This window comes from Danio rerio, chromosome 20, assembly GCF_049306965.1.
Source record: "Danio rerio strain Tuebingen ecotype United States chromosome 20, GRCz12tu, whole genome shotgun sequence".
NCBI classification, from domain to species: domain Eukaryota; kingdom Metazoa; phylum Chordata; class Actinopteri; order Cypriniformes; family Danionidae; genus Danio; species Danio rerio.
Window position 1 is genome coordinate 43,089,362 of NC_133195.1, and position 19,400 is coordinate 43,108,761.

The 19,400-nt window shown below is 34.0% G+C and overlaps 1 protein-coding gene across 1 annotated transcript in view; it reads right to left on the reverse strand.

The window, feature by feature from the left end:
- Positions 1–1,463: 1,463 nt before the first annotated feature.
- nkain2 (sodium/potassium transporting ATPase interacting 2) overlaps positions 1,464–19,400 on the reverse strand; it is a 316,059-nt gene continuing 298,122 nt past the window's right edge. Inside the window, exons 6-7 of the mRNA NM_001351706.1 lie at positions 14,125–14,206; positions 1,464–2,704 (exon numbers count right to left, since the gene is read on the reverse strand). Of these exons, the coding sequence (NP_001338635.1) occupies positions 2,695–2,704; positions 14,125–14,206 (92 nt within the window). The 3' untranslated portion in view covers positions 1,464–2,694. The remainder of the gene's footprint in view (positions 2,705–14,124; positions 14,207–19,400) is intronic.

The window sequence follows — 19,400 nt, forward strand, 5'->3', positions numbered from 1 at the left end:
TACAATTTTTGGTTATATTTTATATGTCTTTTAGTGTATATGTATCATATAAGAGCGTTACTATAACTTTGACAAGCGGTTCTAAGTGGATTTGCATCCTAAGTCTTAAATAAAAGTAAAGATGTCATTTTAAATTTTTTTTACTATATACCTTATATACCCTCAAAATATTTCTGTCAGGACTCTGTCACCTCGGCTTTGTTTGAGAGTCTGGACACTGCTAGTCTTGAGAGTATATGCTGGACTTGAATCCACTCGGTTCATGGACTCATTTCCATGTCTTTGTATTGTGTTCTCTTTCATCTTATTCACCCAAATTTTGACACATTCCGCATAAATCCACTGATTAGTTTTACAAAATTGTGTGCAGAAAAAGCAAAAGAAAAAAAAGTAGGCTCTGGATCTTGTAATATTGGCAACAGAGGCTCATTCTGAAAGTGTGGCCCTATACATGTTTCTGGAGATCGCAGATTATGTAGCCAGAGATACGTATGGCTGCATTCCATCTTTAAAATGAACTCTATGGGGTGGTATGACGCTTACCTCCGTATAGGCGGCTTTTCCGCTATTCCCAGTTCATCCAGTTAGTTTGACACGTACAGTTAAAGTCAGAATTATTAGCCCCCTGTTTATTTTTTCCCCAATTTCTGTTTAACGGAGAGATTTTGCCAGCACATTTCTAAACATGATAGTATTAATAACTCAATAATAATAACTGATAATCTAATAACTGATTTATGTTATCTTTGCCTTGATAATAGTAAATAATATTTTATTAGATATTTTTAAGACATTTCTATACAGCTTAAAATGAAATTTTGACTGCAACAGCGGGGTGAAGAACGGTTCGAGAAAACAGGTAACACAAAACCAAAAACTATAGTAAACAAGTAAATAACAGGGTGAAAATGTCTTAAATTCTGAAAACAAGTAAAAAATAAGGGGGCTTTTGTTTTTCTGGTTGTAGTTGGGTTAAGGGAAGTGGGTGGGGGGTCAATCGGTGCTTTTAAAAACACTATTGGTTGGATTTAGGGAAGGGGGAGAGTGTGGGGATCAGTCGGTTGGTCAGTCAGTAAATCAGTCAATTGACAGTGGCCTCTGGTGGGTTTACAAAAGAGCAGGCGCGAATGGCACTCGCGAGAGAAATTTGAGATCTAAAAAAGCGTACACAGCGGCCTCTAGTGGATTTGTGAATACAAAAACTGCAAAAAAAAAAAAAAAAAAAGTAGCTCCTGGGACATTTTTTGCTCTCTCCAGAATTGTATATAGGGGTAAATAATCAGAATGAGCCTGGGTTGAATATTGCTGTAATTAATGTTTAGTTTCCTGCACAAATAATCGTTCCCCTCCATAACTTCATCAGCAGTTATATATATCAATTCCCCTTTCCGTGATTTGCTTTTTAAATTCTCATTTTGATGCGTACTATTGACTTGAATTTTATGAATCACCAAGAACCATGGTTTCAACAAAAAATCTTCTTTAATGTTCTACAGGAAAAAAGAGTCACATCTCAAATGTCCCAAGGTTGAGTAAATCAACATCAGATGCTCCTTTTTGAGCAAACGATTCCTTGTGTCTCGGTACTACAGAAAAGGAAAGGCTCAAACCCGAGCAGACTCTTCCACACACCTCCTCGCACGTCACATCACTAGAAATACTGCATCTCTATCCCCACCCCCCCTTAATATTTACAGGTATATCGAAAAGAAAGGCCCACTTACACACGGCATAATAAATTATTAGTCTACTAGAAAATAGTGAACACTGGCACACATGTTAAAAAAGGCGTAAAATAGAAAGAAGTTACAATTGGATTTCTATTCATAATTCTTGTTAACAAGACTCAACACCGTCTTTTAAAAAACGACAATATTCACAAGTAACCTTTCGGAGCGACTGTCACCCCTTCCAAAGGTCGGCCTACTGTATGTCTAGCTGAAAGATATTAAATACGCAACAGATTTCGGACACCTCATGCAAACAAATACGGCTGATCGAATGGCGAACGGATAAAATCATAAATTCTTTGTTTACTTTTTTTCCCTCTGGTGTGTCGAAAAAAATATGAATCTCTGAGCAGCTACTTGTTTCTTAAATATTATTTTTTACCGTAACTGTTCTTGGCACTTTCAAGACAAGTACATCCAGGAGAGAGAAGAAGAAAGAAACCGACTTGGGTTGCATTAAACACCGATGGTTAATCCCGAGTGTTAGGAATCGCCTTTTTGTAAACACAACAGGATTAACGACTCTCTGCCGCTGATTTGTTGGACTAGATAACTAATATACTGGCTAGTTAAAGAACATTCTTTAAGTATGGGTGAAAAATCACACTGACACGATATCCACTCGCTCCATTGCACGATTCCAAGTCTTTCTTATTGCAGATCTGTCAGCAGACATAGACGCAATCTTCTCCTCCGGATTTGCACTGCTAATGTCCAGAGCGAGATCAGAGTTTGTGAGGGTTTCGGGCCACACGAGGGCTCTCTCGCGCCGGACGCTCTGGAGGAGGATGGACTGGGTGTAAGACAAAGAAAACCCACTGTTGCTTGAGTCTTTGAGGTTAAAGTGTCGGTTCTGCGCTCCTCCGACAGTTCGTAAGACACAATCATGTTAAGACATTTACGTAGAAAGACAAGTTCAGGTTTCAGTTCGTCGTTTTGATTGGCTGATAAGGCAGTTCTCCTTTTACTTTGACCTGTGGGAGAAGAAAACAAGCATTTAATACTGAATACAGTGCTTGCAATGAGATGGCAGATCTTAATTAGGCTCTGCAGGGTCAACCAGTGTTGTCTCACTAAAATATTTACAATTTATGAATGTCATTGCATTAGTTAACAAAATATCAAACCTAATGGCATTTATATTCGCAAAAGACAGCACACATCTTTAGACAGGCATCATTCCCAATGTCGGTTTGAGCTTAACATGTAAACCAGGGATGTCCAAGCTCGGTCTTGGAGGGCCAGTGTCCTGGAGAGTTTAGCTCCAACCCTTATCAAACACACCTGAACCCGCTAATTACTAGATATACTAGAAACTTCCTGGCAGGTGTGTTAAAGCAAGTTGGAGATAGACTCTCCAGGACACCGGCCCTCCAGGACCGAGTTTAGACATCCCTGATGTAAACTAACCCAACTGCTAATTTAATGTGATTTTAAAAAGGCAAGTTTGTAACTGAATGTGGTAGCAATTAGTCATAAAAACTAAAAATTTTTACTTGGAATATTTCTGCAGCCTCATCTAAGCAAATAAAAAAAACAAAATTAAAATGTTGGAAAGTTAGAATAGACACAAGTCTATGCCTATTATTATTAAAACATGTAATATTAAAACAATCAGATTTTTGGTTTCAACTGATAACAATATATAAAGAGTGTGTAACCTTTATGGCGATGAATATGTTCTTTTCATTGTCTTTAAAATGAAATAACTGAATATAAACTAAGGATGTTGTTAAGCAATGTTCATTTAAGAAGAACATTTCAGCAGCATTTTGAAGCTTTTGGATCAGAACTATTCATATAGAGTATAAATATGCCCCCCAAAAATCTAAACAATGCCCAGTTGCTAATTGTAATTGATTTTTTTTAGGTGTGTTTACTTACCAATTTTTTTTGCTTCAATTTTTCTTTAGTTAACTATTTTAAAAACTATTTTAAATAATTAAATAAATAAAAAGTAAATAAGTAAACAGAATAAAAGGCTCACAGCTTCAGAGGCAGAAACAGCTAAATTGTCGAATTCCATATATGAAGGGAATATTCCAGAAAGGGTGGGTGAAGCTTGCTTCTGTGTGCAAAACATGTTTTTTTTATTGGACTGCTTCTCAAACATCGAAGCTGGACTTGCATTAGAAATGCATTTAAGTGGTGTAGTTGTACATACAATTTGTCCAGAAAGTTTAAGTAATCTTAAATAATACTTTTTTTGTTTCATTTTGTTTGCAAACGCCAGCTTCAATTCACTAGTGTTTAGAATCAGATCATCATCCTCTCATTTACAGAATTGTGTTGGTTAATGTGATGTTGTGGTTTTGACACTGACCAGCACAAAGGCCATGCAGCTGAGCATTTAAATCCAGCAGTTTCACTTTTTACATCTACAGATGTTTGTTTGAATGCATTTTACATTGATAATGGCAGGCTGCAATATCAAGCAATGATCAGTTATTATCACTCTCATTTAGTTTAACTTGCGCTACTACACTAAAAAGGGTTCTGTAATAGTTTTTTTCAAGCTTCAAATAAATACCAGTGCTTCCCACACATACACTTTACTTGGGCGGGCCGCCCAGGTATATTAATAGCCCCCCCAAGTATATTTAGTGACACTTTTTATTATTATTATCATCATACTTTTTTGTTGTATCTGCCCAATATAACCAACCATCCACATCCCACGATTGATTAACCAGAGGAAAATCTCTTATTTATCCATTTTGTTCTGTCTGTGCAAGAACTGTCAACAATCCCAGAGACAGTCTCACATGCTCTGCAGACCCACAGAGACGCGCCTTGTTGGGACTGAAAAATTTGTTTGGTGGGGGATTTTTATTCTCTTAAAATGTCCAGAAATCAGCTTTTGCTTTCTAAAGCTGTGGCTGTTGTTTTACTTGGGCTTAATATAGTCTACCTGATGTAGCTTGGCTTCACTGACAGCGCACACATTCACGAGAGTGAGAGAAAATAAAATTATTCATTCTTTAATCTAAACGACTCATAAAAACTTTACTCAGAGAGAACGAAATGACATCTATACAGGCTGCAAAATGTATGTACACCATTAGTAATGATTAATCAGCGCATTTGCCTTATTTAAATAATCTACACTTGTCAATCTTGTAAATATTATAACTTTTAGACATAATAATTTGTTTTCTGTCATTTATTTCCATTTGTTGTATATTTTATTAATTTGATAATGTCAGTATATTACATGGATTATTTTATATACATATCTAAAATGCTTTGGCATTCAAGTTTGCTTTGAACTTGAAAGAGAGAGAGAAGCAGATTTTATTTGTCAGTGGGTGCACATGGCTTCTGAATAGAATAAAATAAAATAAAAAAACAGTGGATTTCTTCTTTACTTTAACCCATTAAAAAGAAACAGTGTATAACAGTGTCATAATAAATACAATTGTTATTGTATTTGATTTATATTGTTAAAAATGAAATTAATAATGAAACTATTTATGTGATGTTAAAAAAAATCACATGTACAGTTGAAGTCAGAATTATTAGCCCCCTTGAATTAATAGCTCCCCTGTTTATTTTTTCCTTGTTTTCTGTTTAACAGAGAGCAGATCCTTTTTCAACACATTTCTAAACATAATAGTTTTACTAATTTAACTCATTTCTAATAAAGGATTTATTTTATCTTTGCCATGATGACAGTAATTAATATTTTACTCGATATTTTTCAAGACACTTCTATACAGCTTAAAGTGACATTTAGAGGTTTAACTAGGTTAATTAGGTTAACTAGACAGGATAGGGTAATTTGGCAAGTTATTTTATAACGATGGTTTGTTCTGTAGACTATAAAAAAATATAGCTTAAAGGCGGTAATAATTTTGTCCTTAAAATGGTCTTAAAATAAGTCTTTCCCCAGAAGAAAAAATATTATCAGACATACTGTAAAAATTTCCTTGCTCTGTTAAACATCATTTAGAAAATATTTAGAAAAAGAGAAAAAATTCAAAGGAGGGCTAATAATTCTGACTTCAACTGTAAATGGTGTGTTTCATCCAGTTACCACTGCAAGTATATTTCAAACCTCTAGGAAGCAATGAATACTGTAGTTTTTATATGAGTATATGCGCCCAAGACGCTTTGGCGCAATTTCAAATGTTATCATCACAATGTGGAAACAGCTTCAAATGCTCCATCCTGTCAGTCAAACATGTGTGTACTGGTGAGCACAGTTATAATCATTTAAAGAGACATGCACCGAAATGGGTCACGGTAAACTGAGGTGTTGTTAACAAGGTAAAATTGTGTTAATTATACTTATCAAAAATGAAATGAAGTTGAATACTTTTAATTAAGACAATATTAACGATTGTAAAATGAGCATTCAATGTCACTTCCAATAGCTGAACACTGAAAACTAAAAGCTATTTTGCATCTACTGCAGTGAAACTAGTCCATTCATTATGATCTATACATTTAAGCCTCCAAAAACTTTCCAGTCCACTGTAGGCCTCCGTGTGCTTCTCTGCATTGTGTTAAAGGGCTTCTGAGAGCGATCTATTCATTTCATTTCAGTTTTCTCATATCGTCTTGCCCTTCTAACTAATTATTAGCTGTGACCTTTTCCACTTTTCATTATTCTATTTTTCTCCACACAGAATCTCAAAACTCACAAAACAACGCGCACACACACAGCTTTTCACAAAGGCACGCGCAGAAAAACCTCCTCCCTGAAATATCAAAATATGCCATCTGCTTATGGATGGACCTGCCATTCAAAGCACTCCAATGCATTATGGAGAAGTGAGAGTCTGACATTTACAAAGGCAAGAGACTCATGACGTGACAGAATGATTTAGTCAGTCGGCTATGTAATAAATACAAAACACTGTCTGACAGTGAATATTCAGTGCATCTTCAACAAGATCCTTTGAGGCAAGCGCCGCTGGTACAGAAGGGCGCAGCTCTTTAACAATAATTAATTTTCGATGTAGTCTTTTCTCCGGATTCGGTGTAATCCCCATTAATCCCAATTTTACAGCATCTGCTCCCAGAAGACAAGGATGGGCTTGCGTAAAGCATTGTTACATGCCACTGATCTAAAATAGCATGTAATTGCACCCTTTGCTGTGTGCATTAGTGGCAGAAAATGGAAATACAATGACAATTCTCAGTTTCTCTTGATTTGGATTTAAAGGTGCTGTATGTAAGTGTTTGTCTCTTCTAAAGCATAAAAATACCATAGTATGTTTGCAGATATTTAAGAAACACACTAAGTGAACATTCTTGTTTATCAGAAAAACAACATGGAAGTCAGATATTCTGCTTTAAAAATGGGCTATTTGTGCTGGAATGCTGCCTTTGTTTTGGTTCTTTTAACCTACCCAATGTCAGTTTAGACAATTATATTTCAGCACCCCGGGTTACCTTGATGGAAAACCACGTATTTCATTCATTCAGTTAGAAAAGCTCTTGAAGTATGCGCTCGTGACCAAAATGCGACATCTGTTGGACAGCAGCAGTCTCCGAAATGAGACACAGATTAAGAGTTCCACATGAGGTTATTAATTAGCAAATAATATAAATATTACAAACGTAAACATTAGGTGAGCAGGTTACATTGTAACCCCGTGTCCTACCAACATGCTACTTGACGAGATTTGCAGTGATAAGCATTTTGGCTGTTTGTACCAGACAAAACATGACAGAAATCTAAATACAGCCATTCATAAGCACAGAATATGCGCTCATTCATGAAATAGTAAGGCTTATTATCGAAATATTAGATATTAAAACTCTTTAACATTATTAAATGTAGATGCTGAATGCACTTATATGTGTTGGTTTCGAGTCACAGTTCTGAAGTTCAATTTCAGACGTTTTATTTTATTTTTAAGATCTGAGGTAAACTATCTGCTGCTGCTTTCAGTAGTATGGCAATAAATGTCATGTAAAATGGCATTCAAACTCACATTGTTAGCATTTAACACTGAATAAAGCACATGAGCTGTACCTGAGGTGATCATTGTCAGTTTTCTGTTGTTCAGCTGCAAGAAATAAAAGCTGTTTCTAATATATCAAATCGAGGTGTTGCTTGGAACAAAAACTGCCTTGAATTTGGAGAATATTCCTTCTATCGTGTGCCATTGCTTTTATATAGAACACGATTTAAATCAGCCTTTAGGCTCAATCGTCAGGCTCACTCCTGTTTTTTGTTTAGATCCAGGAGTGCAATACCTAGTTCAACCACTGGGTGTAAAACTTACATAATGCACCTTTAAACGTATGTGTTTGAATAAAACATCATTTATGTTTTACTGTAAACTATGAAGGTATGTATTATAAATAACTGTTTCTATTCATAGATTTAAATTGTAAAAGCAGTTTTTTTCCACAATCCTTCAGAAATCATTCTAATTTGCTTTGTGTTGCTTTTCAAAAAATATTTACATGTTTTTACACATTCTTTTCAGATTTCTTTCTTGAATAGAAAATTCAGAAGAACAGCATCATTGAGACTGCAGTAATGCAAAAAATTCAGCTTTGATCTCACAGAAAATCACAGTAAAATATACTTTTTTAAAAATATATTTAAATAGTAAACACTATTTGACAATTTTTCTTTTTTTTTCAATTTTTGTATTCTTTTCGCTGTACTTTGAATCAAATAAAATGAAGCTTGATTAGCAGGAGAAACTTCTTTAAAAATATTACACAATTTACTCTTCTAAAACTTTGGTCAGGTATAGTGTGTATTCTAAATAAATACTGCTCTTTTGATATTCCCAATTTAAAAAAAAAAAACATTAAGAAAAACAAAATACAACAAGAAATAAAATTAAATTAATTAAATTAAGTCTAAAAAGTGTATTATTATTTAAGTTATTATTTAATATTTATATATTATTATCATGTAAATTTTTATTTGTGTTTTGAACATTGAAGTATATATTTATATTTTGATGAACTATGAATTATTTTCTCTGTGCATATTTGACAACAACAACAACAACTACAAATTTCTCTCATTCTTTATATTTTGATGTAATATTTTTTATATATTAGATATTTTTATATAATTCTATTATCACATGAGTACCTTACAGTAAATTATCTAGAGACACAGTATAAATCAGTGTTATTGGTAAATCTGCTATACAGTATTTTTAAATCATATGCAGCACAGCCCTGATCATATGTCACTGGCAGGACTCTATGTGTCTGGACTGTGGTGATGGGCAGCTCTGCTCAGCTGTGTCTTTCAATCCCTGGAGGACTGTAGGAATGTTCCGGCTGGTATTTTGCCATCGGTGTCACTTGTGTGCCAGCTCTGGTGATTCTGACAGGCACATTTGGACCCCTGCCATATGTCATCAGCTGGGCTCATCTCACAGAGACCAATATAGATAAACCATAGACTGAAGTACAGTCCTGTATGTACAGTAAGTACAGTTAAATCCTATCGTTTCTTTTCTTATCGCTCATAATCCATCAGTCCAAATTTTATTTATAATGTTTAGCATAAAATAAAACAGCAAAAATACATCAATCCATCTATCATGATTTAGTTTTTGTAACTATTATTTTAAAAGTTTAAATAATTTAGAGGTTTAAAGCAGTGTTATTTAATATCTTGATAAGAAAATAATCTTTAGTGTGATTTAGTCACTTTTAGACACACTACTTTTTATTCAAGGTTAAACCTCAAAAACAAACAGGAAAAACTAATTCAGTTTATGTATAAAACCACAGTATTTATTTGAAGCTTAAAAAAAAATGACTACAGTATCAATTTAGTGTAGCAAGTTAAACTAAATAAGAATGACAAAAATAGCTGAAATAAAATATTCGTTCATTAATTTTCTCTTATTTATCAGGGGTCACCACCAGTGGCGCAACAACACATTTACTGAGGGGTATGCGAGGTCTGACAAAATGTTATGGGCAAACTTTTTTTGTAACTAAATTGAAATAGTTTTGAGCAAAAAACTTTACCAAAAGACCTGATGTATCATTATGATACATAATAAATGTATAAAAACATCTATATGGGAAAAAAAAGATCTTGATATAAGGATTAATAAACATCTCAGTTTCAAAAAAATTTAATATTCTGACTCTTTGTTCATGTGTCAGTTTTAACAAGAGTTAAATTGTTTTATTAAAGAGTTAAGAATCATTATAATCAAGTATATAAAATGTTTAAAGGGGAATTTCTAATCCAAATATTATTTTCTATGTTATCTGAAATTTTTTGAGGTCTGTACTTACATGAACATAATTTTTGATCTCTCTTTTGGCAAATTAATTAATCAGTAATAAATAATAATAAATAAAGAACAAGTTTATTTGGAAAAAAATAAAAAATCTAAACATTTACGTCTACTGTACATGAACACTTTACACTTGGCTGAGTGACTGCATGTTATTGTGTTAAATGATTTTAAATTAAAACGTGTGCGCCAACTAACGCAACTCATAGTAAAAATAAATTAATAAAATACAATATTATAGTACAAAATGCAAAATAAAATTTTTTAACAAAACGCATTTATGTATTTCTATTAATTGAAACTTTTAATAAGGATAATTTTAAAAATAGTTTTGGCACAATGGCGGCCCCCATGTACCCCCATATACTGCATACCCCCTTTTTGCGCCCCTGATCACTACAGTGGAATGAACCGCCTAAAATAAAATATGCTTATTCAAATATTTTAATTGGAATATTTGATTTGATTTGGGAAAATTTTGGGAAAACGTACAGAGTGAATGTCTCACTGTCTATCCACATCAAACACAGTCCTAACTGGTCTTTAAAGGGTTAGTTCACTGAAAAATTTTAATTGACCCTCTCCATCAAAGAGTTTCCAAACATCCAAACGCAGAGTTTCTTTCTTCTGTTCTTCTGTTCTTAAAAACCATTTATATTCCAAATCAGATATGAAGCATACGTTTCGGTAAACAATAATAATTAAATAAAATGTGCTACATAATGGCTCAGGTGGTAAGTTGTGTGTAACTTATATTTACTTATTAATGATTTGGTTATGGGTAAAACAAAGACCATGCGGGTCAGGTAGGTGAAATGATAGGCTACAAATAATGAATTTGTTATAAATGAATTAATTAATCATAAATAAATTATTCAACCTGAATAAGACGACGATGGCATCGTCCATCGCGACATTTCACATTAGACATCGTACGATGCCAAATTGGTTAACATCACCCAACCCTAGTCCATTGTGATAAAAAGGTTGGAGACCACTGTGCTAAATGACTAAATGTACATATAATTAAAATTTGATGACACTACGAAATAAATGCACAAAAAATGAAAAAAGGGAGAAAATGCACAAATTGACCAGGTGTAAACAGGTCCTTAGTGTCATTTTGTAGCCTGACGGCTACTTTTAATGCTGGTTGTTTAATGTTGTTTCTCTCCTTTCCAGCGACTCTTCCATCTCAGATCGCTCTTCATATAGATCCCCAGGTCTAAGCTTTGAAAGCATTGCGGTCTCACCTCCTGCATAATGGAGTGCATTGTGGACAAGAAGAACACAATGGCCAATAGATCAGTGTCAATAAGCCAAATCCTCTTAAATCTCCCAGCGATCGCCAAGTCCACCTCTGAGCATTCAACTACTTCCCCATAAACATTAAAGCTGCAGACAGAGGCTGAGCAAACAGATCACCTCCCTAATATTGACCTAAGCTATTATCACAGCCAGACTGACAGCGGCTTTATTTCTTGGAGATGTTGTGATACTCCTTGGGGTTTTGTTTTTGCTGCAGGTCTGTCACGGACCACCTCTCATAAAAGCACTTTGCAAGCATGTTTAAGTGTGTCCTACATGGACACACACACATGCACTGAAATTCAGTAAACTATAGGCCAGGACCGCAGCACAACAACAAAAATATAGTATAAATAGAAACATTGTGAAATGTTACTAAACTATAAAGGAACTGTTCAAAAGAAGTTTATAACTTATTTTTTTATTTATTCCAGTGATTTTAAAGATGAATTTTCAGCTTTATTACTCCAGTCTTCAGTCACATGATCCATCACTTAAATATTAAATTATTATTATTATTACTATTATTATTATTAATAGTAATAAAAGCAACAATGACAGGAGTAATACTTTTATTTGAAACTACATACAACAAGAAAGCAGATATTTAAAATTGTAATAAATATTTAAAACATTATATAACTTAATACATTTAATAAATATGCAGAATATAGCTGAAAATGAATGGATTATCTGGTGGTTATTGTTACATAACTAATGTATTGCTGAGATATTCTAATCTCTGAATGTTAGGGATGTAAATGTAACCTTACATTTGCTTAAGGAAATAAGGCAATAAACCGGCAATTACTCTGGCATATGTTCTACACAGCGGATGCCCTTCCTTTGTTTGAAATATATAACAAAACAAAACCAAATGTATTTTATATAATAATACGATTCTATATACATTTTCTGTCTCCAAGATAAACCTGTTGTTTTCGGAAATAAATAATAATAATGAAACGGTTTAAATAATAAAATAAATTTATTAGAACATTTATTAAATTTATTATAAAAACTGTAAGCCGGCAACAATTACTATCACATGTTTTCATCTTTTCAGATTTTATCATTTTATACAGTTATTTTAAAACTAATTCAGTTGTAACCATAGAGAATTATTGTCTTTAAATCATTTAATCATCAAGTATTTCTGAATTACCTTTGATTCAACATCAACACTTAATTGCTCCATATTGCAATACAATACTATAGCAATCCCACATTTTTAGCTATTACAGTTTTTCTCAGTCGCTTTGGTGCATTTCTCACAACACTATTTACATTTGAACAACAGTTAATGCATTTCTCAGAACAATTAGTCATTTGTGCACATCATAGTAGCAGTTTCTCATCCCTTCCAACACATTGCAAATGCTTTTGGACATGCATCAATTGCTTTCATACAACTCTCTGCTGTTTATAACATTATCATTTGCTTATGTCATGTCAGTCAAAATTAACTAAACTTTTAAATGCTGAATAGTCATTCCATATAAAGCTAATAGTCCTTGTTTCATTTCTTAAGTCTTTACATACAAAAATGTTGAACTAGTTGTCAAAATCTGTCAAGCTAATTTTATAAAAAAATTGTATATCTTTATATTCCTGAAAATGTCTTAAAAATTGAACAATTTGATGAATGAAGTACAGACCTGTGTATGTTGTAGGTTCAATTCCAATTTGTACTGCAATATTGTTTACAGTTGTGCACAGCTCTACCCAAAAGAAGTTAATGTTTGTTGTAAATAAGGGGGTGTTTATTCTTTTCCACAATGCTGTGAATAAATTAGAATAGTAAAGAGCAAATGCACTAAAAATGTGAAACATACAGATTCAGTGTCTTGTACTCAGATAACTTACTAAATGCAGTGATGTCTAACTTTACTGTAGTTTTCAAATGGCTGTGCAAATAGTATACAGTGCTGTCTTGAGCATTTTCAGGAAGTGTCACCAAAATCTGACTTTTTCTTGCATTGAAAAAATGTACAGAGTAAACTGTCATAATGAAAACACGACTAAGCCATTTGACTATCTTGTTCATACAGAATGGTGACAGGACTTTTTATTTTGATGATACTGACACTTTGATTGACATCAATAATTGCTTTTGAGGAATGAACTATCCATTTTGAGCAAGTGACGTGCTTTTGCAGTTATCAGCTAGGTTTTGCAGTTTGCACTAATTGTTTTGCAGTTTACATTAACTGTTGTTCAAATGTAAAGAGTGTTGTGAGAAATGCACCAAAGCGTCTGAGAAAAACTGTAATACTGCCCTTGTTTCCGTTTTTGGTATAAGACTGCAGAAAAATGGTTTGACTAGAAATGTACAGATTTTTAACATCATGCTGATAACTTTTTAGTCACTTGACAGAACTACAGCTCGAACCGCTGTGGTTAAAACCCATTCTTACAGTAATTTGACGCAAAGATGATATAATACATCCATAAATGTATATAAATGTTCATATGTTTTTTCAAAAATCGAAATATTTAAATCTTTCAAGGATTTAAGATAATGATAACCATTAAACACGTCATAACAGTCTTGTGAAAAAAGTCCATGGACCGTTTTTTAAAGTGCTTCCAAAAAAAAAAACACATTTATCAACTATACAATAACAAAATGACAAACAAGTTACAATACACTTTAGGGAACTGCAGGTTCTTGCACATGAGCAATTATAAAAGGCTGAAGAAACAATCTGCATAAATTAAATACTGTGCACCACATAAATGTACCCTGAAGCCCCAGTATAAAACAATGCCCTGCTAAAACTGTACGACAAAGTTTTACTTTGATGTAAAAGCATTCACGATTGCTGTAGGCTACTTACATATACATTGGTTGTAGTTGCAAATGCGACGTCTTCTGTGGCCCCTGGTAACCATACGAATCAAACCCTCCTATAAAATCAACTAAAAAAAGAGAGAAAAAGAAGAAAGACATCATTTAATGAACTGAGCGCATTTTAAATAAACACATTCTGATTATATATCCCGTGTGTGTTTCAGTGTGGCGATAATAACAAATGGATGATCATCATTGAGCCCATCTGATATCTATTTCTCACTGCCGCTTGGATTATATGCTAGGCTAACGTAGCGAAAATGAACAGGATTAGCAAAAGACCCCTGTGTCAGAGCCCACCAGCTGTTTCAGGCCCAGGAAGCCTGAGTATCTGGGCTTTCCACGAAGGTAATAAAGGCTGTGATAAAGATCCAGGCTTTAGCAATCAGAGGCTGTTTCCTAGACTGGCGAACACAGGAGATAAGCTGAGGAATTAGCTGAGAGCTCCTCTCTTGCATCTCAAGCAGAAGGCGGAGGCCAGACTGGACCCATTATCATTCTGATGATAGATTTTAGGGGGCATAAACCTACAAATCCCCTAATCCACACAGGTCTCAATATGGAATCGGAACTCTGTCCTGATCAGTGATATCTGTTGACCCGCAGAGGTCAGACTGAAAGATGGATCCAGAGCGCTCATGTCTAACAGGACACCGTGAGCATTTCAGCATCTCAGCATTCATATATACAGTGTTTCTCTTTGATTTAATTAATATTTCCTCTGGAATATACATATAATATATACAGGTTATAAAATTGCTTATTTGTTATGACTACTGGTAGCCTATTTTACATTATTTCTGAATTAAAAAGCTGACTTGTAACTTGAAATCACGTTTGACATCTTCAGATATGCAGTTGAAAAACGATCAACAATCCTACAAAATATTTTCATTTTAAACCCTACTGTAATTTGGAACGTTTGCTGTGATTGATTGATTAGATAGATAGATAGACAGACAGACAGACAGACAGACAGACAGTCTGTCAGACAGACAGACAGACAGACAGACAGACAGACAGACAGACAGACAGACAGACAGACAGACAGACAGACAGACAGACAGACAGACAGACAGACAGACAGACAGACAGATAGATAGATAGATAGATAGATAGATAGATAGATAGATAGATAGATAGATAGATAGATCTAATTTAATTTTTATTACAACTTATAATAATTATTTAATACTGGAACTACCAAAATTCTATAACTACTAAAATGTCCATAGTGGTCGTTCTGACTGTTCATGTAAAACTTTTTATAATTTACAAGCTTTGAATGTCTGTTGTATTTTAGGAAAGTATTACCCAAAAAATATGTTATTCATAGTATAGCCTATTACCGTGTATGAGATACTAGACTACCCTTAAAAGTTTTCCACTGGAGTGAAAATGTGGTTTGTGAAAGTTTGAAAAACATGTTTGAATCAAAGTTATGTTTTTGCTATTAGAAAGTTGGGCAACAGAAGTACGCATATTTAAAGGAACAGGAAAATGTAACATGCAGTCAATTTTACCATCCGTTATGGCCATTCAAGACAAAAATACTCTGAAATTTTTTGTGTCTTGTAATTTTAATAAAATAGCAATAGGTCTGTTTACACCGAGGCACTTTTTGCTAGCGTTTTCTGTCAACGTTTAACTTCTCGTAAAGGAAACCAAAGTAATCATGCACACCAACACGCAAAAAGGCACGCGTAAAAACATAATTTTTACTAAAAAGCCTCATGCTTGTTGTTTTTTTTGCTCGCTGCGCTAAACCTTCTCCACCAATCAGATTGCCAATTTTGTTCATGTGCACAGAACTGCTGAAGTTACAGTAAGCAGCACTTGGAGGTGCTCAAAACGAAAAGTGCTGTATAATAAACGAGACATAGACTATATATTGCTTGTTAGAATCACCAGTAAACAATGTGAAGGATTTTAACAAAATGGCTGCATTCAAAACAGTAAACTTCCATTCTATATAGTATGCTAAAATCAGTATCCAAGTAATATGTCCGAATTCATACATATATCGAAAATCACGGATGACCTACTACTTCTGGCGAGATTCTGAAGTGCGCATCCCATGCTCTATCCTATGATGCCTCGCGAGAGAATTCATGAATGGGAGCTATGAAATGGGAGTGACACAACCCACGAGGGTTGGTCACGAAATCAAGAAGAAATGACAGATGTAGTACGTCCAAATTCCATTCATACTACTCATATTTCCACTGTATAGAACGTAATTTTCTAACGACCGAGTAGTATGTTTAAATTCAAATGCAGTACCTATTGAGCAGTAGGTGGTTTTAGACGCAGCCCAATTGTGTCAACCTTCTTTCTTCTTCTTCAGTGTTACAAGCGAGGTACATCGGGGTCTTTCAAATTTTCATTTAGCGCAGTCTAACGTCAAGGAGAGATTTCGCACTCTTCTGCTCGACGCTGGTGAACATTACTTGGGTTTGAACGGGTTTAAAAAACATCTTGAAAAATGCTGACGATAAATGCGAAAAAAAAAACATTCCGGTGTGTACGAGAATAAACACATATTAAGGAAAAATCAGGGTACTATAGTTACATGTTTTTGTTTTTTAAACAAATATATTAAATCACACAATTGAAAACTGTCAAAATGACTGCCTCAGTAGTTGTAGCGTTAATAAAACATTTAATCTTTTGATAGCAAAGATGAACATATTACAATATTCTGATTTGGTGATTTAAGAATTTTGGTTCCATTTATCCTTCATTAACAATGTTAAAAGCAATTGCTCTTTAATAAATGGAAAGATTAAAGGATCCGCATACATTTGAAAGACATTTTGCAACATCATAAACGCTAAATATAAAACGATGAATAAATAAACACACCCACTCACACAAAATAGCATTTAAAAAGAAAAACAGAGATCATATCAAAAAGAAAATGATGTTATACGCTGCACTTCATAACATTTTACAGTTAATGTCCTTTACATAAATATGTCTGCAGGGGGTAAATGTTAAAACAGCTCGCCTCCAGGCAGATATGTGCTCTTAAACGGCTCTTAAAACATCCCCTTTCCAACAAAACAAATATCTCAAGTTGCTTTACTGCTGAAATTCCTTCCGGCTACTCCTGCCATGATAATGGAAAATGCTAGGATCACTGATCCAGTAATGAACAAAAAAAACATACAAATACCATCAGCCGTGTGCAAGCTGACACATCAAGAGTCCATACAAGCCACCTTGAGCCACAACATTAGCATTCAAAGACACACAAAGAGCAAAATGACACAAATAGCCATTTATTCTGTTTTAAGCGACACATCCTAAAAAGCAGCCATTTCGGAGGCACCGGCGCTGCAGGGAATTAGGCTGAGATGGACGTTTTCTCCTTACAGCGTCCATATAGCAAAGCTTTTATGAGTTTTATTGTTTCAGCTTCGCCCTTCCAAAAGCTCTTCCTCTGACAAAGGCATTTGTAAAAAGCACACGCGGTGCACAAAGACTATCAGCACAAGCTCCCACCTCCATGCAAACCGCAAAGCTTGATTGCATTTCCCCAAAGGAAAGCCTTAACCTCATTTCCTTGTAGATGCACGAAAAAAGTGTTTCCCCGCAACTTGCACGTATCAACACTTCCTAATTCTCTCTCATGCTTGTTTTTTTGTTTTTTTTGTTTGGTGCTCTCAGAGGCAGAATCATTTAAATACTGTCCTTTCTTTAAAAGCACCCTGAGACATTCCCCTTGATAGTAGCTGTAATTACGTGCGGAACGTGTTGATTGGTTTGAGCTGTTCATTACCTTTACGAAGGTGCTTCATGTACTATATTAATTAAAGCCGTAATGGCCAATATGGCTTCCCGATTAGTGTTTCCACATGCCTCAGGGATCAAGCCATCAATATAGTTGGCCTGCTTGGAGGATTCAGAGCCTTAACAATTACATTCCTCTGGAAAAAAGAGATACTAACATCACTGTGAGCCGTTCACTCAAGCTAGTGGTTGATTGATTGGGGGAGACTTTTTCGAGAGGGATTTCCAATTACATAAATGTTCCTAAATCTCTCCTGATGGCTGATTAAGACCATCAGGAAGCTCACTGGACACCCTGGGCACTGCTGAATTATGTTGGATGAAGTGGTGGGTGATGGGTTTTTGTGGTGTGAAGCTTAGCGCATTCGACTAATCAAATGCCGGTAAACTGAAGTTTGCGAGAGGATGAAATTGTACCGTTTTTGGACACACTGCTTAACTGTAATTTTATTCTAAAGGCAAAAAGGTTAGCTAGTACAATCTGCAAATTTCTAGGTATTTAGGATGCTTTTTCAGCAATGGAAAACAGATTAAATATGCAACTAAAATGGTAGGTATAGTATTTTATCATTTACTGTGTGAGGAACAAACCAAAAATTATTATTAGTTATTCATAGCATTTGCTAAAAAAAATTAATGGCATTGATACTGCAGTTACTGGGAAACAACCATAGACTCTTGCATTTACACAGACTCATACACTATGACCAATTTAGTTAATCCAATTCACCTATAGTATGTTTTTGGATTGTGAAGGAAGCATAGAGAACATATATACACATTGTTTCCCCAATTTCTGTTTAACGGAGAGAACACATTTCTAAACATAATAGTTTTAATAACTCATTTCTAATAACTCATTTATTTGATCTTTGCCATGATGACTAAATAATATTTCACTAAATATTTTTCAAGACACTTCTATACAGCTTAAAGGCTTAACTAGGTTAATTAGGTTAACTAAGCAGGTTACGGTAATTAGGAAAGTTACTGTATAATGATGGTTTGTTCTTGAGACTATCAAAAAAAAAAAAAAAAAAAAACCTTTAAGAGGCTAATAAATTTGTCCTTAAAATGGTGTTTTAAAAATTCAAAAATAATTTTATTTTAGCCGACATAAAACAAATAAGACTTTCTCCAGAAGAAAAAATATTCAACTATATATATATATATATATATATATATATATATATATATATATATATATATATATATATATATATATATATATATATATATATAGTTATTAGAAATGAGTTGTTAGAACTATTATGTTTAGAAATGTGTTAAAAAACCTTCTTTCTATTAAACAGAAATCGGGGAAAATAATTCAGGGGTTGGCTAATAATTCTGACTTCAACTGTATATATAAAGTAAAATATAAGTGCTATGACAGGCTACATTCTTTCTTTCTTTTATTTTATTCAACAAGAAACCTTGAAAAGGTTAATAAACAATACTGTAAGT